This window comes from Zingiber officinale, chromosome 10A, assembly GCF_018446385.1.
Source record: "Zingiber officinale cultivar Zhangliang chromosome 10A, Zo_v1.1, whole genome shotgun sequence".
In the NCBI taxonomy this organism is placed as follows: domain Eukaryota; kingdom Viridiplantae; phylum Streptophyta; class Magnoliopsida; order Zingiberales; family Zingiberaceae; genus Zingiber; species Zingiber officinale.
Genome location: NC_056004.1, coordinates 18157971 through 18183787, shown reverse-complemented (window position 1 = coordinate 18183787; position 25817 = coordinate 18157971). Strand labels below are relative to the sequence as shown.

The 25817-nt window shown below is 39.6% G+C and overlaps 2 protein-coding genes across 4 annotated transcripts; both read right to left on the bottom strand.

Moving 5' to 3' along the window:
• Positions 1-13025: 13025 nt before the first annotated feature.
• LOC122027830 (putative B3 domain-containing protein Os04g0346900) lies at positions 13026-14415 on the bottom strand. Its single transcript, XM_042586844.1, has 4 exons — positions 14215-14415; positions 13762-14107; positions 13520-13680; positions 13026-13445 (listed from the first exon to the last, which is right to left on the bottom strand). Exons 1-4 carry the CDS (start codon positions 14296-14298, stop codon positions 13209-13211), a joined length of 828 nt encoding a protein of 275 aa, XP_042442778.1. The 5' UTR covers positions 14299-14415; the 3' UTR covers positions 13026-13208.
• Positions 14416-23639: 9224 nt separating this feature from the next.
• On the bottom strand, positions 23640-25523 carry LOC122026314 (putative B3 domain-containing protein Os04g0346900). Of its 3 annotated transcripts, XM_042584983.1 has the most exons (5): positions 25176-25523; positions 24896-24977; positions 24571-24798; positions 24232-24507; positions 23640-24160 (listed from the first exon to the last, which is right to left on the bottom strand). In XM_042584983.1, exons 1-5 carry the CDS (start codon positions 25205-25207, stop codon positions 23909-23911), a joined length of 870 nt encoding a protein of 289 aa, XP_042440917.1. In that variant the 5' UTR covers positions 25208-25523; the 3' UTR covers positions 23640-23908. The 3 variants fall into 3 exon arrangements, with proteins under 3 accessions (XP_042440917.1, XP_042440915.1, XP_042440916.1); XM_042584981.1 differs by having other exon boundaries at positions 24232-24798; XM_042584982.1 differs by having other exon boundaries at positions 24262-24798.
• Positions 25524-25817: the final 294 nt, after the last annotated feature.

The following is a 25817-nucleotide window of genomic DNA, read 5'->3' as shown; positions in this document are numbered from 1 at the left end:
CCGAGATAGAGAAGGTCCGACCCAACATCATCATAGCTCGGTCACATACCGAATTTCTAATGCTCAGAGAAGTTTGCTGGTGAGGCACATGCCGAGCGGCCAAGCCCGATCGGAGTTACATCAAACCTCGGAACCAGCCCAGCGGAGCCACGACCGAGCAGATTACATTCAAAGCGGAGCTCGGGCAGTGGGTGGTTGGTCAAGCGACCATCCCGCTTGACCCGAGAACGATAGCGTCCGGACAACTAAGGGTTGGCCGAACGACTCACTCGCTCGGTCCAGTAACAGACAAAAGGAGGATCTAGGATATCCTTCTGGAAACCCGTGCCATAGATAGACGATCTGTAAAATACCGAGAATAGGCGAATATTAATAAGGGAATTTTCCGGAATTTTTGGAAATTTTTCGGGAATTTTTCGGAGCTCGTATGGACGAGTTAACGGGGACAAGAACGGGGTCCGGAAAAACCTGTTTAGGCTACCCGATTTAAGCGAGGAAAAGATTATATTTATATATCCTTTTCATTTTTATTTCTTTATTTCTTTTCCTTTGCTTTTGTCGCCGAACCCGAGCAAACCCCGCACCCTTTCCTTCTTCTTCCCGACGCCGCCGCGCACCTTCTCCTTCGGTGCCCTAACCGCCGGCCGAGCGGTTTTCTCCTCCTCTTCTCTTCTCGTTCTTCCTCCCAGAGCCAAATTTCCTCTCCTCCTCATCCACGCCGAGCCGTGCGCAGATCACTGGCCACAGGAAGCTAGCACCGTTACCTGTGCCCTAGCGCCGGCCCATCGCCGAGCCTAGCATCCTCTCCCGCCACCACAGCGACGCCACTGCTGTCACTCGATCTCTTCTTCCCTCTACCGGTCGGTCTCTCCTTCTTCTTCCTTTCCGAGCCGCACTGGAGGGCGCCACCACTTGAGGCCGAAGGGAGCAGCGTCGCCGTGATTTTTCTGCCCTAGTTTGCACCGAGCCTTCCTCTCTTCTGATCTGTGCGCCGAGGCCGACCACTGTGCCCTAGCAAGTCAGCCGGCCGCCCTCCTTGTGCCGACACTTCACTGCTTCTTGTGTAGTCTCTGGTCCCCACGGCCAACCCCAGTCACCGCTGCTGTCGCCGTTCATCCTCGCGAGCAGTTGACGCAGAAGGGGGGGGTTGTTCACAGCCGACCCTATCCGTGCCCTTGATTTCTTATTTCTGCCGGATTCAAACCAGACAACAGTGAGGTGAGCAGCTTATCCTTGTTGATTCTGTGTATTAGATCACTGGTTGTAGTACTCTTCCGAGTTGGGGATTTGTTACAGATTCAATCAGTAGCACTTGGACCCCTTGGATCACGGCAAGTGCTGATTATTGGGTATTTTGATTTAGGGATCAGCGGCTGAGGGAAAACGATTGACACCATTGTAGGTACGGCAGAATTGGGTATGTACGGTTCGTATCATATTCTATGCTTGTTGATCATTTTAGCTTCGGACAGCACTGATTTCTAGTAATCCACAGTTTTGATGATCCAGTTTCGGCGGTGAAGCCCTCGGGCTGTAATCCACCAGCGGTCACTTGGTGGTGAATTGAGGACTGTGATTCGAGACGGACATCTCGACATCGGAATTAGTTCGATTCGATCTACATTGGAGGCGGGTACCTCTTGACTTATCTTTTATGATATTGTCTTTGGATATGCATAGTATTTTATAACTACAAGCAATGAACATGTTTGTCTTTGGTATGTCACTGTTTGATATCCATAGCATGTTAGGTTTATCGCCTGTGACGTATCCGTGCTTATATCATGTGATTTATTGCCATGAGTACTGTATTACCATGAGTATCTTAGTTTCTAGAATAAGTGACATACCATGTTTTACTGAGGTTAGGACTAGGTTCTGGACTTTTGGTTTCAGTCATGTGTATCGAGACTGTCTGATACTTAGGTTTTATGCCATGACTGGCTTGTGTACCTCTATTTGTATATCATATATGATTCGTGTACCTAGACCTTGATTCTTGATATGTGCATATTGTTGGTACATATGTTATGGAAGGAGATATGTTTAGAATCTAGGTTGCTATACCATAGAGGACCTGTATGCCCTAGATCCGTGGATGGACCTACTGATACTGTGGTACCCATATTATATATATATGGATTTTTTCTATGCTGATCAGGATATTCCATACTTATTATGTTCAGGACATAGGTTTTTGATATTTTATCTGACCTGTGTACTCTAGATTTTGGTATGTGACCATCGCTTTTACAGTACCATTTTGTATACATGGATATGGTTATGTTGATCAGTTTTTGTTATGCATAGTGACATGCATCATGATAGCATGTTGTGCGATTGTCGGCTCTACTATGGTTGAGCCCATCGCCAGTTACATGTACTGCACACACCCCCACTCATGGTTTAGTGGTATATCAGGCAGGTGTGTGGCGGTTCTGCTGTTTGGCTCCGTTGGTCATATGACCCAGCGTGGTAGCCGGCAGTCAGTTCCGCTCTGTTTGGCTCCGCTGGCATTTAGTGTAGCAGCGTAGTAGCCGGCAGACGGTGGACTCTGTTTGGCTCCGTTGGTCAGGTGACTCAGCATGGTAGCCGACAGAGATCGTGTACCGGGAGTTCAGAGCATTGAGCTCCCCCATTTATGATTTGGGGTCACAGGACAGGAGTACTCCGACAGCATCCCGTCCACTCGGTCACTCATCAGGAGCAGTGACGACAGAGTGCACGGTTGTCATAGCCCTACCCACTCGGTCTCGCTATTTGCGTGTGAGAGGACTGACTGGCGTCAGGGGTGACCAGGACGCATCATTAGCTTCATATGCATTGATGTATTTATATTATTATGATTGTGTTTGCTGCATTTGGTTGCTGCATTTTAGTTGGATGCATACCTTTGACCTGCATACAGGATTATTGACACTTTCGGTTTGACGACCCTTTTGTCTGGATAGGAGTCCCTGGTGAGTACAGCTTCCTCAGTTACCTTTCAGTTTTGCATATTCCCTATATATGATTAGGAAGCTGTATTCCATGTTTGTTGCTGTTAGATATATCTTACTACTCATGTCCATTGGTATTCGCTGAGTTGTTGAACTCACCCCCGTTGACACTATTTTTTTCAGGTACCAGGTTATTTATGGTGTCGCTTGGAGCATCCTGTCTGCTGGTCCCCACGTCACATCAGAAGACATATCGGTTTCACGTATGTTTTGTTTGTTTATGTATCAGTTTGTTTAGCTCTATACTCCGGTTTTGTTTTTGGAGTGTTGATGTTGTTATGTGGTGTTTTGTATTTGTTATTGGTTGTGTAAGCCTAGCCGGCTAGCAGTTTTGTGTTTTGTTTTTGGTACAGCCGAGTGGGCTGCTTTGATATTAACTGCGTGGTGTTTGTTTTCTTTTATTGTTATTATTCCAGCCGCATGTGGCTGAGGTATATAGTGCTTGTAGAAAAGTTTCAGATTGTCCGCCGTACAGGGGAGATGCTGCCGAAATTTCTTCGGACAGAGACTCCTCCGGGGCGTGACAATTTAGTGGTATCAGAGCAGGTATACGATACTTGTTATGTGTTCTGGATTTTTGAGATTTATCTGATACCAATTTATTTGGTATCAGAGATCGGCTTACTAGTTTTATTTCTCGTGTTTCGGATTTCATGTTTTAGTCTTCTCGATGTGACTTTTTGGATTTTGAGACTTGGCAGAAGCAGGACATCTCCAAGCTATAGGAGGTATGTTGGTATATGTTATACTACCTTTTTGATTAGTTTATGCCCTGTTCATTATTACAGTCTATAACATGTATTAGCACTCTTTACTAGTACCTGTCTGGGTGTTGTAGCATATATTATATGTGATGTGTTAGCCACTGATCTTGATTGACCTTAATAGAGATTGAGGGATTACAGTTTCTGGCGATTTTTCATATCATACACCAGTAGTTTTAGTTTCTGTTATTACTAGTTGGTTAGCAGATTGAGGCACATACCAGCCTCTGCTATTATTAGCTAGGTAGTGACTAGTAATTATATATTCTAGATGACCCAGCCAGTAGAATACAGATATACTTTAATTAGTTTTCGTCGGTAGATGATTAATGTACTCTGGTTAGATCGGTCAATAGAAAACTGATTTACACATGTTGATTTAGTGGTCGTGAATGTATTTACCTTAAATGCTTATGGAGGATTAATGTAATCTTGATCAGTTGAGAGATGGCCGATTTAGTTTTGTTGGACCGATCAGTAGAGGACCATCATACCCTATTTTATGGAGATGCTGATCTTTGGGTTGTTTGTGCTTAGTTTGATATCTAGAGCACATTGGAGTACATGTTTTGTACTGACGTGGACAAGACTGAGTTGATCGTATATCATTGTTGATTTTGGTCAATCTTTAGAGGATTGATTTATCCTATTCCGTGGGTACCTTAAATTTAGACTGTATGTATCTTGTAGGATAACTTAGAAGATGTCATAGGGTTTGTGTGATAGATTGGATTAAATATGCTGATTATGCATATCTATGAAGTGTACATATGATTGTTATGAGTTGAAGGAGTTCTATGATGGATAGTTCATTTGTGGATAGTGTGGGTATTCCCATCTAGATATGGTTATCGTAGGTTTCTTGTGGATTATAGCTATGTAGTTAGCTGTACGTGTCTGATTTACATACTGGATGTATCTTATCGATTTAAATCTGTGTCGTGGTATGTGCACATGGGTGTGAGTGTCATGTTGGAAGTATCATGTCGACTACATCGGTGTTGTGATATGTGCATATGTGTTTGGTGTGGTATCTTAGGTATCTTGTTGATTATGTGTGATTTGTGAATGCACCTGGGTTTTAGTATGCCTTATTGGAAATATATGTTGATTATACTCTTGGCATATGTATATATTTGTCATGTGAGTATTGTTTGAGGGGTATTGTTGATTTTACCTACGATGATATATGCACACGGGTTCGGTATACATTGTTGAAGGTATCACGGTGATTTATACCTATGATGTGAGTATTTTTGGTGTGTACTAATTGAAGGATTATGTCGATCATACATATGTTGTGTGTACACGTGTGTCAGATGTATGGTTGGTAGCATCATGATGATTCTACCTATGTTAAATGTAGAATGTTAAATGTCTACATTATGATATTGGATGTTTTACGCTGTCAACTAATTCTCCCATTAGTGGGTGACCGACCCACTAGGAGGATGATAGAGTTGACTATGGATTTGATTTGCTTACTGGGTGGTTATACCCTATGCTACCCACAGTGATCTGTGGTAGAGAGATCTCGTGCAATCTCTAGCTAGATAGTTAGGTGCTTTGGGTCCTTATGTATTGTTGTGGTAGAGCGTAGCTCCCACATGTTATGGATCGTTTGTGGTAGAGCGTAGCTTCCACATATTCTGGATTCCCACATATTTAGGGATTGTTTTGTAGTGGAGCGTTGTTCCTACATATTGCGGATTGTTTGTAGCGGAGTATTGCCCCCATATTTATTGTGGATACATATTTTGGATTATTTGTGGTGGAGCGTTGCTCCCACATATGGAGGATTTCTTGTGGTAGAGCGTTGCTCCCACATATGTGGTATTTCGTGTGATAGATCATTGCTCTCACACTGGAGGTTCTATTCTTTGGTGATTATATATCGTTGGTGATTAGATCTGTTTATTGTTGGGGATCTTATTGTTAGGAATGTCTGTGATACGGACATTATGTGTCTTGGTTTTTACCATTAGTGCTTGCGGTGCCCTAGATGTTATCATGGACTCGATGATTTGGGTATCCCTAGAATGTTTGGATCGGTTTCCATTGTCTTTGTTGACGATGTTGTGATCTATTTCGGATCCGCGGTGAGTCACGTACACCACCTTTGCTTAGATCTAGACATGTTTTGACGAGAACATCTATATGTGATGATCAGTAGTGCTTATTTGGATTGTCTTATGTGATGATGATTAGGACACACGGTCACCAGTAGGAGTATACCGTGGTTCCACAGGAGATCGAGGTTGTTACCGTTGGGAGTAGACGGAGTCGATATAAGAGGCTCGCAACTTCCTTTGTTTGACTCGATATTTCCGGAGATACGTTGAGGGTTTCTCACGGATTGCTATGATACTTACACACCTGATCAGGAAAGGCGTGAAGTTCACTTGGACTGAGGATTGCAAGACCAGCTTCTAGGAGCTGAAGCGGAGACTAGTGTCGGCTCCGATTTTGGTTTTACCTTCTGGAGAGGACGGATATGTCCTCTACACCGACGCATCTATTCAGGGTTTGAGCGCTGTTCTGATGCAGCACGATAGAGTAGTCTCCTATGCTTCTCGTCAGTTGAAGGAGTATGAGAAGAACTACCCTGTACATGATCTGGAGCTAGTCGCCATTATTTTTGCCATGAAGATTTGGCGACATTATTTATATGACGTTACATTTGAGATTCTCACTGACCATAAGAGTCTCAAATATCTGTTTTACTTAGAAGGAACCTAATCTCCGACAGAGGAGATGGATGGAGTTCCTGAAGGATTTTGATTATACCATTAGCTATCACCTAGGAAAAGCTAATGTGGTTGTCGACGCACTTAGCCGGAAGTCTAGAGTGACTTTGGCTTGCCACCAAGTTGTGGTCACAGACTGGTTACCATGGTTGCTTAGTCGTCGATCAGGACGAGGATCCGAGAGCCCTAGGCTGTATTTGCGGGTTATTTGCAGCCAGATAGCTTCCGGGTAGCAGACCGAGTTCACACGAGACGAGGAGAGTATTATATACTTCCGAGGTAGATTATGTGTACCTCAGTCTCATCCGGTCTTATAAGAGTTACTTGAGGAGGCCCATCACTCCCGATTGGCTATCCACCCAGGCGGTACCCATATGTACCGAGATTTGAGGCGTTCCTATTGGTGGAATGACATGAAGAATGACATCGCGGATTTTGTAGCTAGATGTCTTGGCTGTCAGCAAGTGAAAGCCGAGCATTTGAGATCTGCCGACTTACTTCAGCAGATTTCTATTCCTGAGTGGAAATGAGAACATATTATTATGGACTTTGTGGTGAGTTTGTCGAGGACATGACGAGACCAAGACGCGATTTGGGTAATCGTTGATCAATTAACCAAATCCGCGCACTTTTTAGCGATCCGGAAGACTGATTTCCTAGATCGATTGGTAGATCTGTTTTGCCGGGAGATCATCAGATCACATGATGTCCCGTTGACTATTATTTCGGATAGATGCCCCTGATTTACGTCTCGTTTTTGACAGAGTCTGCAGCAGACCTTGGGCACGCAGCTTTGTTTCAGTACAGTTTTCCATCTTCAGACAGATGGATAGTCACAGCGGACCATTCAGACTCTAGAGGACTTGCTGAAGTCTTGTGTATTAGATTTTCGGAGGCAGTTGGGAGGACCATTTGCCATTGGTAAAGTTCGCCTACAACAACGGTTTGCATTCGACTATCCAAATGCCACCGTTGAAGTGTTGTATGGTAGGCCTTGTCGGACACCCGCCCTCTGAATGAGGTTGGGAAGGCCTAGTTGTTGGGACCTCATAGAGTCTAGCATGAGGCAGAGTTGGTCCGTACTATTAGACAAAGGATGTCAGAGGTATAAGACTGCCAAAAGAGTTAGGTAGACCATAGTCGGAGACTCTAAGAGTTCTCTGGAGGCGACCATATATTTTTGCGAGTTTCACCCACGAAAGGGGTGAAAAGATTGGCCTCAGAGGTAAGCCAGCTCCGCGATACATTGGACCTTTCTAGATCTTGGAGAGGATTGGAGCGGTAGCATACTGGATAGCACTACCACCGTCCTTGGTAGGCGTGCACGATAGATTCCACGTATCTATGCTGAGTAGATACGTACCTAACCCGACACATGTGCTGACAGATGTCTTAGTTTCAGTTCAGCCTGACGTCACTTATGAGGAGATTCTGGTACGAATTCTGGACTGGAAAGAGAGTCAGTTGAGGAACAAGACTGTTCGGCTGGTTAAAGTCGGATGGTAGTATTATTCGGACGAGGAGGCTACTTGGGAACTCGAGGATACTATCCGAGCTCGATATCCCCATCTTTTCACTTGAGGTGTGTGATTTAGTTTACCATTCAGCATTTATACTATATATCTGTTGTTAGTACTTGCTGATGGTAGATAACGAAATTTAGGGACCAAATTTCTATTAGTGGGGGAGAATGTAAAATACCGAGAATAGGCGAATATTAATAAGGGAATTTTCCGGAATTTTTGGAAATTTTTCGGAGCTCGTATGGACGAGTTAACGGGGACAAGAACGGGGTCCGGAAAAGCCTGTTTAGGCTACCCGATTTAAGCGAGGAAAAGATTATATTTATATATCCTTTTCCTTTTTATTTCTTTATTTCTTTTCCTTTGCTTTTGTTGCCGAACCCGAGCAAACCCCGCACCCTTTCCTTCTTCTTCCCGACGCCGCCGCGCACCTTCTCCTTCGGTGCCCTAACCGCCGGCCGAGCGGTTTTCTCCTCCTCTTCTCTTCTCGTTCTTCCTCCCAGAGCCAAATTTCCTCTCCTCCTCATCCACGCCGAGCCGTGCGCAGATCACCGGCCACAGGAAGCTAGCACCGTTACCTGTGCCCTAGCGCCGACCCATCGCCGAGCTTAGCATCCTCTCCCGCCACCACAGCGACACCACTGCTGTCGCTCGATCTCTTCTTCCCTCTACCGGTCGGTCTCTCCTTCTTCTTCCTTTCCGAGCCGCACTGGAGGGCGCCACCACTTGAGGCCGAAGGGAGCAGCGTCGCCACGATTTTTCTGCCCTAGTTTGCACCGAGCCTTCCTCTCTTCTGATCTGTGCGCCGAGGCCGACCACTGTGCCCTAGCAAGTCAGCCGGCCGCCCTCCTTGTGCCGACACTTCACTGCTTCTTGTGTAGTCTCTGGTCCCCACGGCCAACCCCAGTCACCGCTGCTGTCGCCGTTCATCCTCGCGAGCAGTTGACGCAGAAGGGGGGGGTTGTTCACAGCCGACCCTATCCGTGCCCTTGATTTCTTATTTCTGTCGGATTCAAACCAGATAACAGTGAGGTGAGCAGCTTATCCTTGTTGATTCTGTGTATTAGATCACTGGTTGTAGTACTCTTCCGAGTTGGGGATTTGTTACAGATTCAATCAGTAGCACTTGGACCCCTTGGATCATGGCAAGTGCTGATTATTGGGTATTTTGATTTAGGGATCAGCGGCTGAGGGAAAACGATTGGCACCATTGTAGGTACGGCAGAATCGGGTATGTACGGTTCGTATCATATTCTATGCTTGTTTGATCATTTTAGCTTCGGACAACACTGATTTCTAGTAATCCACAGTTTTGATGATCCAGTTTCGACGGTGAAGCCCTCGGGCTGTAACCCACCAGCGGTCACTTGGTGGTGAATTGAGGACTGTGATTCGAGACGGACATCTCGACATCGGAATTAGTTCGATTCGATCTACATTGGAGGCGTGTACCTCTTGACTTATCTTTTATGATATTGTCTTTGGATATGCATAGTATTTTATAACTACAAGCAATGAACATGTTTGTCTTTGGTATGTCACTGTTTGATATCCATAGCATGTTAGGTTTATCGCCTGTGACGTATCCGTGCTTATATCATGTGATTTATTGCCATGAGTACTGTATTACCATGAGTATCTTAGTTTCTAGAATAAGTGACATACCATGTTTTACTGAGGTTAGGACTAGGTTCTGGACTTTTGGTTTCAGTCATGTGTATCGAGACTGTCTGATACTTAGGTTTTATGCCATGACTGGCTTGTATACCTCTATTTGTATATCATATATGATTCGTGTACCTAGATCTTGATTCTTGATATGTGCATATTGTTGGTACATATGTTATGGAAGGAGATATGTTTAGAATCTAGGTTGCTATACCATAGAGGACCTGTATGCCCTAGATCCGTGGATGGACCTACTGATACTGTGGTACCCATATTATATATATATGGATTTTTTCTATGCTGATCAGGATATTCCATACTTATTATGTTCAGGACATAGGTTTTTGATATTTTATCTGACCTGTGTACTCTAGATTTTGGTATGTGACCATCGCTTTTACAGTACCATTTTGTATACATGGATATGGTTATGTTGATCAGTTTTTGTTATGCATAGTGACATGCATCATGATAGCATGTTGTGCGATTGTCGGCTCTACTATGGTTGAGCCCATCGCCAGTTACATGTACTGCACACACCCCCACTCATGGTTTAGTGGTATATCAGGCAGGTGTGTGGCGGTTCTGCTGTTTGGCTCCGTTGGTCATATGACCCAGTGTGGTAGCCGGCAGTCAGTTCCGCTCTGTTTGGCTCCGCTGGCATTTAGTGTAGCAGCGTAGTAGCCGACAGACGGTGGACTCTGTTTGGCTTCGTTGGTCAGGTGACTCAGCATGGTAGCCGGCAGAGATACCTCCCCATCATCGTGTACCGGGAGTTCAGAGCATTGAGCTCCCCCATTTATGATTTGGGGTCACAGGACAGGAGTACTCCGACAGCATCCCGTCCACTCGGTCACTCATCAGGAGCAGTGACGACAGAGTGCACGGTTGTCATAGCCCTACCCACTCGGTCTCGCTATTTGCGTGTGAGAGGACTGACTGGCGTCAGGGGTGACCAGGTCATTTAGCTTCATATGCATTGATGTATTTATATTATTATGATTGTGTTTCTGCGTTTGGTTCTTGCATTTTAGTTGGATCATACCTTTGACCTGCATGGGATTATTGACACTTTCGGTTTGACGACCCTTTTATCCGGATAGGAGTCTTGGTGAGTACAACTTCCTCGGTTACCTTCGTTTTGCATATTCCCTATATATGATTAGGAAGTTTTATTTTGTTGCTGTTAGATATATCTTACTACTCATGTCCATTGGTATTCGCTGAGTTGTTGAACTCACCCCCGTTGACACTATTTTTTTCAGGTACCAGGTTATTTATGGTGTCGCTTGGAGCATCCTGTCTGCTGGTCCCCACGTCACATCAGATGACATATCGGTTTCACGTATGTTTTGTTTGTTTATGTATCAGTTTGTTTAGCTCTATACTCCGGTTTTGTTTTTGGAGTGTTGATGTTGTTATGTGGTGTTTTGTATTTGTTATTAGTTGTGTAAGCCTAGCCGGCTAGCAGTTTTGTGTTTTGGTTTTGGTACAGCCGAGTGGGCTGCTTTATTTTTAACTGCGTGGTTGTGTCAGCCAGAATTTGATATTAACTACGTGGTGTTTGTTTTCTTTTATTGTTATTATTCCAGCCGCATGTGGCTGAGGTATATAGTGCTTGTAGAAAAGTTTCAGATTGTCCGCCGTACATGGGAGATGCTGCCGAAATTTCTTCGGACAGAGACTCCTCCGGGGCGTGACACGATCGACATGGTCGATGGCATGGTCAGGTAGTGGATCATATGACGGAAGCTTCGACTGTCACGTCAGATTTATGCTCGGGTTGTTAAGGTAGGTGTCAAGAACACTTTCTTGACAGATCTTTTCAGGAAAAAGCTTTGAGAAGCGTGCATACTTTGAGGAGCGTGCACGCGCACCCCTGGGGCCCTATATAAAGGGCCCCAAGCTTTAACGGAGGTATGCTAATTTTTACTGTAGCCACATTGTTACTATTACTCCGCTTCTTTGCTTGCCCATCACCGGAGACTAACTTGAGCATCGGAGGGCTATCATCGGGAACCCCTCCCTGACTCAGCACTGACGTTGCTGTGGTTGCAGGTTCCTCTAGCATGAAGTCCATGCACGATCAACTGGAGCACCACGTCCTTAGCACTCATCGTCTCGACTCTTGGACCGGATTAGAAATCATTTAAAGTAATAACATTATATTCAGATTGACAAATTTTAACTAAAAGTCCTCTTAAATTTTGAAATAAATTCAACCCGAATTATTAAGAATGTAACTTGATTTTTTTAAAATATGATAATAAACATATAAGAGCTAGGGAGAGTAAAAATTCGGTTAAATCGAACAAATTGATTAAATTGATCGAATTTAAAATTTTAATTTGATTTATTCAGAAATTTATTTTTTAAAAAAAACTGATTAATTCGATTCGGATTCAGATTGAAAAATTTTAACTAAAAATTCTCTTAAATTTTGAAATAAATTCAACCCCAATTATTAAGAATGTAACTTGATTTTTTTAAATTGTGATAATAAACATATAAAAATTAGGGGTGAACAAAAATTTGATTAAACTGAATAAATCGATCAAATCGATCGAATTTAAAAATTTAGTTTGGTTTATTTAGAAATTTATTTAAAAAAAAAATCGATTAATTCATAAATTTATTTTTAAAAAAAAATCAATTAATTCGATTCGAATTTAGTTCTGAAATTTCGTATTTAGTTAACTGAATAGATCAAATTTTTAGATCCTAATCTTAGATCAAACTTATTTTTTATTAAGTCAAATATTTTTTTTAAAAAAAAATCAATTTGTTTAGTTTGATTTTATCAAAAATTCAGTTCAATTTATTTAATTTTTATCAAAATAAAAAATTTAAATTCAATTTATTAAAAAAAATCAGTTGAATTCAATTAATTTGATTCGATTTATTAAAAAAAACATCAGTTCAATTAATTTGTTTCGTTCAGTTAATCAAATATTCACTACTTTGAGACATTTAAGTGTTAATCAAATATTCACTATTTTGAAAATATTTATGCTCCTGCTCTAAAATATATAATAATATAATTTTTTATATTTATTAGTAATTTCTTCTTTTCTATTATTGTTAGTTAAAAATATCTTCTTTTTTTTGGGTTAAAATAGGTCATGAGATTATTGTTAATTTGCGGACCAGTAAACATTATGTAGCTAAAGACAAACAATATGATTATTTCCATCAAACATTTCTAATTAAAAAGTCAGAATAGAAATCCATTTTTTAATAAATTATACTCCTTTTATCCTTCAATATTTACATGCTTAATGGACAAAATTTCATAATTTTTCTCCAATACGCAAACCAGTCACGTAAGCAAATGATATTTTCTTTAGGATATACTGTACATCTACCAAACTAGCTCTTAAAATTTGCAAACAACAAAAGTTCATCGACCAGTGGCTTCAAAGCAGAAGTGTGGCATGGGACAAGCCAAAGTACAAGGCGGCATATACACAACAAAAGTTCACCAACTAATTCGTCACGCATCACATGCTAGCGTTTTTTCTCGACCTGGACTCGGATTAATTTATCAGAGACAAACTCAAAGATGCAGACATCACCTTCTTCTACGTTGTTCTCCTGAGCCAGCAAACGCCATCCTCTCCCTAACCCACTCTCAGTCCTGTGGGTGAGCCGGATCGGCCATTTTCTTCCTCTACGGTCAGTCACGATAACCTCACCTTTCTCCCTCGAGAACTGATCCAAACACATTAATCTTTTCGGGATATTCTGCAACATATAAACACCATCAATTGAATCCAATGACATGTAGATAAATAGATAGATACTAGTTGGAAACTCACAATCCTTCCTGACGAAAGGAGACGAGATGTAACTACCACTTCCCACTTGAGAATTGACTCGCTCGCCTGGCTGTATTCTCTTGTATTTGGCAATTCATCTTGTGCTTCTGTCTCGAGCGTTCTCTTCCTCGTATTTGCTCCGGTCATTGATTCCTCAGAATCTAAACGACGTAAATTATGAACTTTCAAAGAGAAAATAAACAAAGGCAGAAAAGACGGATACGTCATAATTATTCAATTACTCGCGGAATCATCACTCGGAACACACGAAGACGAAGATGCCGATGTTTGCTCGTACAGAGCACGCTTAGGGACACTAGCAGTGTTAGTGTACCGACGACAGCCGTTTTCGAGGAATATCTTGACGGCGAACAACATATTTCCTTCATACCTAAATGTGACCATGTTACCCTCTTGCAGATTGTGTTCCTCAACGAACTTGGACCATCCTCGACCAAAAGACATGGTGCTGGATTTATCGTGTCGCTCGACGACGACATGCCAAAACTTGACGAGGGGACTTAACAAGATGGCCTTTCTAAGTGTCCTGTTCGTTTCAATGTACTTCATGAAATCATGAGGAATTGTCTGCAAAAATTGAAAACTTGGTATCATATAGATTTCTTGCTAGCTTGTTTCAACTTTGTAGAAGAATTGAGTTCAAACTGCGAATCGATAAGAACTAAGACATTTACCAGCTTTTGCAAAGAAACAGGGCACAAAAGTATGAAGAACTGTGGCCTCGTAATTTTGCCAGGTTGGCTCATTTCTACCGACATGATTGAATTTCGGAGAAGAAGATTCCGGACTAAGAGAAGAAACACAAGAGAAGGTAGATGCGTCGATTCTAAGAATTCAGTCCTGCACTTTACTCAGAGGCGGAGCTACCCATTTCTGCCGGTGAAAAAACAGTCAAGTAGAAGAAGATAAGAAGGCAGAAAAAATTAGAGAGACGTGTCGGGTGGAGTCGCTGGCGCGTGGAAGTCGGCCGACGCGAGGCGGTGGGCTGCTGCGCGTACGTGGAGGGTAGAAAGAGGACAGAGAATGTTTTTAAAAATATCCTTTTTAACCTATATATTTGATTCGGCTATTCAAATTTAAATCAGTAATCTTTATACTTATCCGTTCGATTTAATTTGAATCCTATCAAATTTTAATTGACCACTCTTGCTTCGTGTTCAACGAGTTGATTTATTTGCGTTTTATTTTTTAATTTAATTAATACATAATAACTACTTTAACACGTAAGAAGAAAATGGATGATATTCTGATCGTTATAACTTGTATATCCGACAAATTATATATATGAGGGTGTTAACAAGATATATGAGACTCTTTTATACAAAGATTGTTCCTGTATATTTTATATTATTTTTTATCAACTTTAATTAAATTGCTGACTGAAAATGAAAAAGAAATATTCATTTGGCTATTTTTTTAAAATTAAATTTTATTTATAATCTCATTAACACATATACTAAATACCATGTGGAGTTATATTTTGCTCAAAGAATTGAAGTTGTGCATATTTGCTAGCTACTAGTAAATATAATATTGGAATTTTAATTTTGACTTAATTTGTAATATAATTGATATGTATAGCTATGTGATTATCATATTAAAAATTATGATGGATGATATATAGATCTTCTAACTACATATGTGGTGAAGTTAATGGTATGTTGATTATGATAAAGTTTTGATTTTATATTCATATTACACTTGGGGATTACAAATCTGATTTGTCAAGCATTGCAAGAGAAAATATCTAGATATTTTAAATATAATGGACTATGTTTCAACTACTAAAATTTAGCTTCATACTTTGAGAGAAGAAAGATTTATTCTTCTACTTAATTATGTGAAAAAAGTTTGTGCCAAATATGACTTTGAGATACCTCACATGTAAACTTATTATAAATTTGCTATAGGTCGTTATTATCAACAAAATAACTCATCACAATTGAGCACCACTATCGATTTGATATATTTATTACTACAATATATTTTTCAAATTGAAGAGTTTAATAGTAGATTCAAGATGAGGCAGTCAAACATCTTAAGCTTAGTTGTCTGTTGAAATCTATAGAAAACTTTAAAATTCTTAATGTTGATTATATCTATAGCCTCGAGTGGATAGAAGCTGAAGTCTACGATGTTTACCACAATTGGAATTTAAGGGATTAAACTTAAGATTGGAGACGCCTCCAATGAGGTACACTCTTTAAAAGAAATGTTTGAGCAGCTTTCAAGACCGAACTTAATTACGATCTTCAACGACTCTTCTACTGCTTCGACTACACTCTTCTGCTGGGCTACTGCTATGAGATATCCGACTGTTGCGGACAGACAGACATCATGACACAAGTCCGATCAAATTCTACATTTCTAAAGTGTTGGTAACGATTTAATATTCTTGTACATCTTTCATACTTGCAAAAGAAAAGTGTAGGTGTTACACTTTCTTATTTTTCATACTTGTATTAGATTCCCTCTTCCAGTGGGTTCAGAAGAGGTTTATAATATTTTTTTGATAAAAATGACAAAGGAATTGTTAAAGGGGACTATAGTGTAGGGGATCGGTGGCCGGCTTGAAGGGGGGTTGGATAGACGGCGCCCCCAAATACTCGCTTCTCCTACGATGTTAGCTTGCGCAGCGGAAATACAAAACAAACAAGCTAAACTAAAGACAAGAATAAGAAAGAGCAAACAAACCAACACACGTCGATTTACGTGGTTCGGAGATAAAGCTCCTACTCCACGGCTGTCCGTAAGGTGGACGATCCCTCAATCCGTCGGTGGATTAATCCCCGGAAACTCCGGCTAGCACAATCCTCCTTGTCGGTGGAGAAACCTCACCACAACTCGATCAAGAGCACTTGGATTGCTAGGGCACTAGTTGACTACTAATTAGAGGTTACCCACCACTAATTTCGTCAACTCAAACCAAGCTCCCAAGCTTTGGTTTTATAGGCCACGGGTTGGAAAACCCCGCCTACCAGTCGACTGCTAAAACATGCAGTCGACTGCCTTCTGTGGAAATTCGACCGTTACATCCCAACGGCTCGATTCCACACATTCTGTTCGATGCCAGTCGACTGCACCAATCGACTGCTAAAACATGCAGTCGACTGCTACAGTACTGCTACAGTATCGCTACAGTAACGCTACAGTACTGCTACAGTAAAACCCTAAAAACTAGGATTTTACTCCGAGTACAATCTCTCGTGCACTCGTACCCTCACCCTTATGACTCACTTGATTCTTCCTTTGCAGCTTTGACCTTTTGCCTTCAAGCCTACTTCCTTTGGCTCTCGTCCCTCGGATGCATTCAAGCCCGCGGCTCGTACCCAATGCCATCCTTCGCGTATGCCTCGAAGTCGCTTCCCTCGGCCCTTGTCCTTGCTGCCTTGTCCACGGTCCCTCGGATGCTCCATCCTTCACCGGACCCGAAGCCATCAACCTGAGTCATATGTGTATCCTGCAAACCTGCACAACTCAAATACACATATCAAATACAAGGGTGAACCTAACTTAAACCCTTTGCCCAAACACCAAAACACATGGTCCCGCGGACCATTGGGATTGCTCCAACATATAGAGTTAAGAAGGGAGTTTATATTTAAGGTTGAATTTCTTAACATGATCTTGACTCAAATTTTGAGATTTTCTAAAGGTTTAGAAACTTCAAATCATTGATGGTGCAATGATAGAAGTTAGAGCATGTTTTAAAGGGAGGTAAGCTTTAAAGGCATGATTTGGATAAGAAAATAGATCTATAGATTTATAGATGGATGTATGCAAGGTTGAGCATAGACATCCATAAAAGTATGCAAACCTTTATTGTGATAAGAGGAATTGAAACAATGGAAGGTAGGGAACTTTCATTGGCATGGTTAGATGAATCTTGAGAGAAGATTTTTGATGTGTTTCATAGGGGAAGAATATAGAGTTTAAGTTAGGAAACCCTCATTTATACTTTGGCATGAGATGAAGAAGGAAGTTGGACTAATATGGGTTAGCTTAATTTAATCATAGTGTTAAACATCAAAAAGAGGGAGATTGTTGGTGCAATCATCCTTAGGTCAAGGTAGATTAGTTTGACTAAGCTTCGGGTGGTCTGAGCTTGAGTTTCGATGTTTGACAATATGCGATAGAGAAGTCAAATAGGTCAATGGAGGACCAGATATTTGATTGAGAAAGTCCTAACTAGAAGTTAGGTAACGAAAAACCCTAAATGAGGTTAGGCAAGAGTGAGAAGTATACCGAGTGACTAATCCTAACTAGATGTTAGCCAAGGGTGAGAAGTCTTCCGAGTAACTAGTCCTAATTGGAGGTTAGGCAAGGGAAGTTCAACGAGAAGAAAATCTAAGTAAATCAAGGATGATCAGATACTTTGTGAGAAAGTCTAAGTGGATCGAACGTTGACGGGACACTTAATGATTGGAAGTCCAACAGGAAGTTGATAAGGAAAAGTCCAAGTGGGTCAAGGAAGATCGGACACTTGGTGAAGAAACCCTAGCAGATCAAAGTTAACTAGATGCTAGGCAACGAGAAGTGCCAATAAGTCACGGTTGATTTAGGATTGGGCAAAGGAACCTTAAACTCAGGTTCAGAGTTTAGGGTTTGACAATCAATTAATCCTAGGCCAATCAATTAGGCTAATCAATTGGAAGCTTTTTAAAGTACAGTGAAAGCTGAAATCGATTGGTCAAGTCAAATCGATTGAGACAATCGATTGGAGTGTTTTCCTGAGAACAGAATATTGCTGAATCAATTGGTTTAATCAATTCAATTGCTCCAATCGATTGGAGTGCTTTCGCAAGAACAAAAAGTTTATGAATTGATTGAATCAATAGATTAGAAGCTGCCGAAACAATTGGTGTAACTCACTAATCAATTAGACGGGGTAAAAAGAGTCATTTTGCAAGTTTTGAATGGTCGAGCTAATGTGACAATCGATTAGGGGTAAGTCAATCGATTAGGAGGTGTCGAAGGAACTTTAGAAAAGGAGTTTTTGTGGAATTTCTTCAATGCCGATTTGAGGTTTTGGCGATAAGTGCTACTGCACTTTCTAAGCATTAAGAGGCTAACTAAAGCAAGAAAATAGCAAATAAAGTAAGGTTTATTATTGTAAAATCATTTTTGATTTCATCTGTAATCTTATTTGTGTTTCTTATTATATTTCTTGTTGTATTATCGTGCTTGAGTTTGTTCGAGACTTTTCTAGCTCTAGGAATGAGATTTTCATAATCTAGCTGTAAATGAGAAGTGAACTCTTGGATTAATCACCTTAAGGAGGTGAATACTAAGTAAAATTCAAACGTTAGCATTGTGAAATTTTTTCACTTATAGTTTTCTCTATAAATCAAGTTTAAAGAAATGAAACGAACTATTAACCCTCACCCCTCTCTCCAGGGCCGTCCCAACCATTCTTGAGGCCCTAGGCGAAAAAAATTAATATTTTTTAAATAAATATTATTAGAAACATTTAATTTCGTTACTTGTAGTAAAAGGTGGAATTTGCCACCCTAGCAGCCCAACACGACCAACCCTACGACCAAACTGCAGTTGGCCACTACAAGTAGGGCATTTTTCTTGGCTTTGCCGAGATTCGATACCTTTCCCATTGTAACAATATCTATCCCGTATTAGCCAATTCAACCATGTCTCGGGGGCGATATTTAATTTTATTAGAAAAATTTTAAAGGATTATTTCATATATTGCTAATGATTATTTATACAATTAGAAGCAGTGACCAATTAACTCACATAGCAATAACTTTATCTTATATAAAACCTCACTTTTTTATTATTAGTAAAAATTAAAAAATAAAAAATATTTTATATTAACTAATTTAGAATCAAGAAATAAATTATTGTAATACTTTTAATATACATTTTAATTACAATTTTTTTTAAAAATTATCAATCATTTTTAACTTCGAGAAAGGAAAGTTTCGACACAGCGTATAATAAACTCTTCCTCAGAATCCCGTATTGACGGGAGTTTCATGAACTAAACTGTCTTTTGATCAATTTTAACTTTAATAAATTATTAATAAAATTTATTTAGCCAAAAATATTTAGTTAGAAAATATCGATGGTGAATTATTGAAAAAATAGTGAAAGAAAAATAAAATTTAAGAAAAAATAATATTGTAATATTAAATATACTTTTGACTTTTAAAAATATTTTTATAAAAAATTATTAATTAAGTATAACCAATAATTTTTTTTAATTTATTAACAAAATTTAATTTTGATTAATAAATTAAAGTTTAATCAGTAAAAATTTTAAAATTACTAATTAACTTTTAATTAAAAAATAAAAAAATTACTAAACAAATCTAATTTTAATAGTAAAAAAATTAAAATTATCAATTAAATATAACACGAGTAAAATTTTTTTAAAAAAATCTAGATTTAATCTTTAAAAAATTTAAAATTTTTGACCAAATATAATTTAACTAGTAAAAAATTAAAATTACTGATGAAAATAAATCTCGACTAAAATTTATTTTAGACATAATTTTAAATATTTAATATCCAAACTCATATGTTTTTAAATTAATATTCATATTTAATTTATATAGGTATATATATATGTAAAATTTATGGGCCCCAATATAAGAAGGGCCCTAGGCATAGGTCTTAATGGCCTATGCCTTGAGCCGGCCTTGCCTCTCTCTAACTCCTAAGTATCCTAACAATTCAGAGTGAAGGACGACCCGGGATTGAGAATATCAAATAGTTGGGGGCGTTGCTGAGTCTGAAGGTGGCTTGGAGACTGACGGCTTTGGGAGCGTCATGGAGTCACGGATGCCACTAAGTCAGGAGGCCGCTTGGAGACAGACGTCCAGGATTAGGAGCACCTCGAAGTCGGAGGACGCCGTCAAATCAAGAGGTGATTTAGAGAAGGACTGCCCAAGGGTGCAAGCATCATAGAGTCGGAGATGCCATTGAGTCACGAGGAGGCTTGGAGACGGCTGGTTTGAGAGTGTCGGTATCAAGGCAACTACTAGTAGACGACAGGGTCGACCCTGAGGTATGTCACCGAGGGCGACGGCCAAGGACCCCCAAATTTTAGGGGGCCCCAAATTTGATATACATATATAATATATATTATATATAATTAGAATGTTTTAATAAAAATCTTCCAAAAAATTTTATTGGATTAATAGAAAAAAAGAAGGAAGGTAAATGATCATTTTTTCTCTTTCCAAGATTTTATTATTTGTACAACTCTTTCTTTATTAATTTATTTACAGAAGTCATAAATTTTTAAAGAGTAAAGTATGAATCATGAACGCTAATTTTCTCCTTTCTTCTCCTTTAAATCTCTTTAAATTAAATTAGAAAAGTTTATTCTCTAATTGAAATTTTAGTTTCATCAATATTATCATTCATCAATATATAAACTTACAACGTAAGTTTCTTATTGTCAATATTCAATATTGATTTTTAATATTGTATTGGAGCCAATGTTTTATGATTTTTCTTATAGATTTGAAAGAGTTAAAATAAATCATCTCAATTTTAATCATCATAGAATATATTATATCGATTGCTTTAAGTATAAACCAAGTTTTATTGTTCTTCAACTATTATTTTCACTACTTGTGTTTATTTCATTGTTAGCTTTATTGCTGGTTTTATGTGTTTTATTTTTACACTTGAAATTAGTAGTACAAATATGTTTTCAAAGAAATATCAACCTTGGAGTCAGAAAATAAACAAAAAAAAAGAGTGGAACAGATTATTAAAACTCACAAATGCAGTGGCGGATCCAGACAAAAATTTAGAAGGGTGCTCAAAGAAGAGACTAAAAAAATTTTCTTGCTATAAAATAAATATTAATAGAGTGTGATATGCAACTTCCATTCCACGCCCCTGTGTTTGTAGCAAATGTGACACACTTTGTCGTTGATTTTGAAAAGCCTCAAATTGTGTTCTTGCATCATTGTGAGCACAAGCTACACCACCAACATGCTTATTAAATACTTTCGTTGCTTTTCTCCAATTAGTCATCCCTGAATTAGTAAATGTCTCATCTCCAACTCGACATCCTCTATGAGATTTTTTAAAGAGATAACACCAAAAACAAAAAGCTGCATCTTTTGATATGCTGTACTCTAACCATGAAAATTTTTTAAACCAAGCAACTTGGAAACTTCTATGCTCTTTACCAAATTGTCTTTGGAGATAACTATGACCAAATGGTTGACAAGGTCCTCTAATCAAATATTCTCTTCAAATCTGATCTCTAATAGAAACATCAAATTCATTTATTGGTTTGCGTAGCCCTGGGTCACTAACAACATCATCCGGGTTGAATTCAACACGAGAATATTTTTTCTTACTATTTTCTTCCATAGAATTCTTAGAAGACTCAATACTTCATTTTAAAAATTTCTCCATAACCTATGTCAATTTCTCAAAATTATTAATTTATGCAATCAACATAATAAATTAATGTACTACCAAGTATAAATTATGAAATTAGAAATTAGATGAAATAAGGAACAAGATTCACCTAAAATTGAAGAGATTTTGCTTGTTGTGGAGAATCACCGGCGGAGCACAGTGGTAGCGGCGTCGACAATGGCAGGCTGGTAGCGGCGTCGACGAAATAGGCGAACCGTGAACAGTAGTGGCGTCACTGGCGTGAGGCGTCGATGAAGTGAAGAGGCGACAAAGATGAGGACAATGGTTTGAGGAGACCAGGGAGAAATAATGAAATCTCTCAGTGCGATTAAGGTTTTTGGTTTAAAGAAGAAGGATTAACTTAGGGAAAAAAAGGTTCGGCGGCTGAAAAGAAAATAAAGTTGCGGCAGCGAGAAAAGAATCGAAACTGAGAAAGGAGAGAAAAAGTGCTTTTAATGACATTTTTATGAAAAAGTCCAATAATTTTTAAAAATTACAATTATGTCCTTTATTTTAAATTATAATTAATTTTTTATTTTTTTCTCCAAAAGCAAGGGGGTGCTTCCGCACCCCCTCGCGCCCCCCTGCCTCCGCCAATGCACAAATGTATTCTTTGTAAGTTTTTTAAAGTTAACTCTTCAATTGAAGATTCAATTGATGAATTACAAGAAAAAAGTCATGAAGAACTAAATGATCATACAACAAATGAGCAGCAATTGAGTAATTAAGAAGAACTAAATGATAATACAATCAATGAATGAGAAGAATTGAGAGAAAATGATGATTATAAGCATGCAACGAATGAGCAAGAAGAATTGAGAGAAGATGATGATAATGATTTGCATATAAATAGCTTGACAATTTTATATATCGAAAATGAGGCGCTAGAAAAATTTGATTTTGAAAATCTTATTGATGATTTTACTTCTCAAAATGCTAGAAGATATAGATTTTTTTCAATGATTATTTCATATATTTTTTTTGTATTTATAGATATTACACTTTTTGAAGAAACTTAAGAAATATATTTTGTACGGTGTTGTACTTTTTGAAGAATCTTGAGAAATATATTTTGTATGGAGTTTATCATATTTTAAATAAAATATATTAATTTTCAAGTTTTCTTATTAAACTTATTCAGATTGTATGTTAGTATATTTTTTTTTTCCTATAGAGGTCCTTTTTTTCTTTTCGCCCAAGGACCCCGAAAAGTCAGGGCCGGCCCTTGTAGACGAGGTCATATGGATTCATGAATCAGCTCAGCCCTCCTGACTGCCACCTCAATGGGATTATTCACATGAATGCTTTTTAAATAACTTCCGATCCATCAAATTTAAATATTCATTTCAATAACTTAATTCATTTAGACCCAAATTAATTATCTTATCAAACAAATTTAGATCCTCTAAAATTTTAGACTCAATTTATCTACCTTATCAAACAAACTTAGATCCTCTAAAATTTTAGACACAATTTAATTATCAAACAAACTTAGATCCTCTAAAATTTTAGACTCAATTTAACTAACGTATCAAAACACGGTAAAACTTGACTCTCATTTACCGTCCTGTCCATTTCTAATAAACAGTGGAAATAAAAATCCATTTTCTTTTAATAAATTATACTGCTTTTATCTTTCAAGATTTACATTTTCGTACCATTTTAGATGAGCAACACGATGCCAACAAAAAGAGGACAAAATTTCATAATTTTTTTTCAAGATAAATTACAGGCACAAAAGCATAAAGTGATATTTTCCTTAAGATTTATTGTACATCCACCGAGGTAACTAGCTTATAAAAGGTTCAAAGAAACTTGCAAACAACAAAAGTTCATCAACCAGTTTAGTGGCTTCAAAGCAAAAAACTGACTATGGGACAAGCCAAAGAACAAGGCGGCATATACACAACAAAAATTCATCCACTAGTTCAAAGTTCATCGACTAGTTCGTCACGCATTGGATCAGAATTTCTTACGCTGGGGTTTTTTCTCGACCTGGAGTCGGATTAGTTTATCAGAGGTAACCTCAAAGATGCACACATCACCTTCTTCCACGTTGTTCTCCTGCGCCATCAGACGCAATCCTCTCCCTAATGCACTCTCAGTCCTGTGGGTGAGCCGGATCGGCCATTTTCTTCCTCTACTATCTGTCACGCTAACCTCACCTTTCTCCCTCGAGAACTGATCCAAGCACGTAAATCTTTTCGGGATATTCTGCAACATATAAACACCATCGATCAATTCAAGAATCCAACGAGATAGATAAATGCCAGTTGGAAACTCACAAGGCTTCCTAACGAACGAGTTGTAACTACCACTTCCCACTTGAGATTTGGCTCGCTCGCCTGGCTGCATCCCCTTGTATTTGGCAATTCATCCTGTGCTGCTGTATTGAGTGTTCTCCTCCTCTTTGTTCCAGTCATTGATTCCTCAGAATCACTCGGAACACGCGAAGATGAAGGTGCCGGTACCATTTGCTCATGCCGAGAACTGTTATGCACACGAGCAGTGCTACTGTGCCGTGCAGACGAAGGTGCCACAGTTTGCTCAGGCAGAGCACTCTGAGGCACACTGGCAGTATTAGTATTACTGGACCGTGCACGACAGTTGCCACAGAGGGATACCTTGACTGTGAAGACCATATTGCCTTCGTAACGAAAACCGACCATTTTGCCATTTCCCAGACTGTGTGCCTGCACGAATTTTTCCCAGCCACTGCCAAAGAACATGGTGTTAGATTTATCTGGTCGCTCAATGACGATGTGCCAGAGCTTGACGAGGGGACTTATCAAGATGGCCTTTCTAAACTCCATTTTCGTTTCGATGTACTTCATGAAATCACGGGGGATTGCCTGCAAAAATTGAAAACTTGGTCTCAGATAGATTTCTGCTAGGTGTTTTTAACTTTGTAGAAGAGGTCAAACTGAGAATCGATAAGAACACACTTACCAGCTTCCGCAAAGAATCAGGGCACAGAACTTTGAGAACGGATCTTCTGCGCCCGCGTCCCCTGCGCCCTCTGCGCCCGTCACTACACGACAAAAAAAAACACGTGCTTAGCGCAAAAAAAAAAAAAAAAGCCCTCTTCTCCCACCGCCATCGACGTCCCCAGCGCCGAAGCCCAAACAGCACCTTGATTCATTACAAACACAAACTCTACGGGATTAGTTGATCAGTTCGGCGTCGAACCGGAAAACAGAGTGATGGAGCAAGGGAAGGTGATGGCTACCGATGCTTGTGAGCTTGTGCTCGGCGACCCATGACTGCAAGGAGATCAACTTCTTCTTCTTCTTTCTCTTCCTGGTGCTTTCAGTGAGGTTTGCAGAGTGAGGTGGTGATGGGTATATAGCGAGTGAGGAGCCCCATGGTTTTGGTTGGAACCTGTGAACGATGGCCAGAAACCGCAGGCCAACTGATGCCTTTTTGTTTCAGGGAGTGGTATCCGTGGACACGCACGCTGACCCAAGCGATGGAAAGGAGGAATTGAGAGCAGAAGATTCGAGAAAGCCATTACTGATCGGTCTTTAGACCGATCAGGTTACCTCCTGATCGGTCTACAGACCGATCAGTGCGTTGTCGCGGCAAATTGTCACGGCGAATTGTCGCGGCAAATATTATTATTATTATTTTTTTTTGCGCTAAGCACGTGTTTTTTTTTGTCGTGTAGTGACGGGTGCAGAGGGCACAGGGGACGCGGGCGCAGAGGATCCGTTCTCCAGAACTTTGTAGAACCGTGGCCTCCTAGTTTTGCCACCTGGACTCGGTACGTCTAGCGGCATGCTTAGATTTAAGACTAAGAGAAGAGGAAGCACGAGTGAAACGGGTTTGCTCAATCAGATATAGGGCACAGCTGGATTTCTTAAAATGGTTA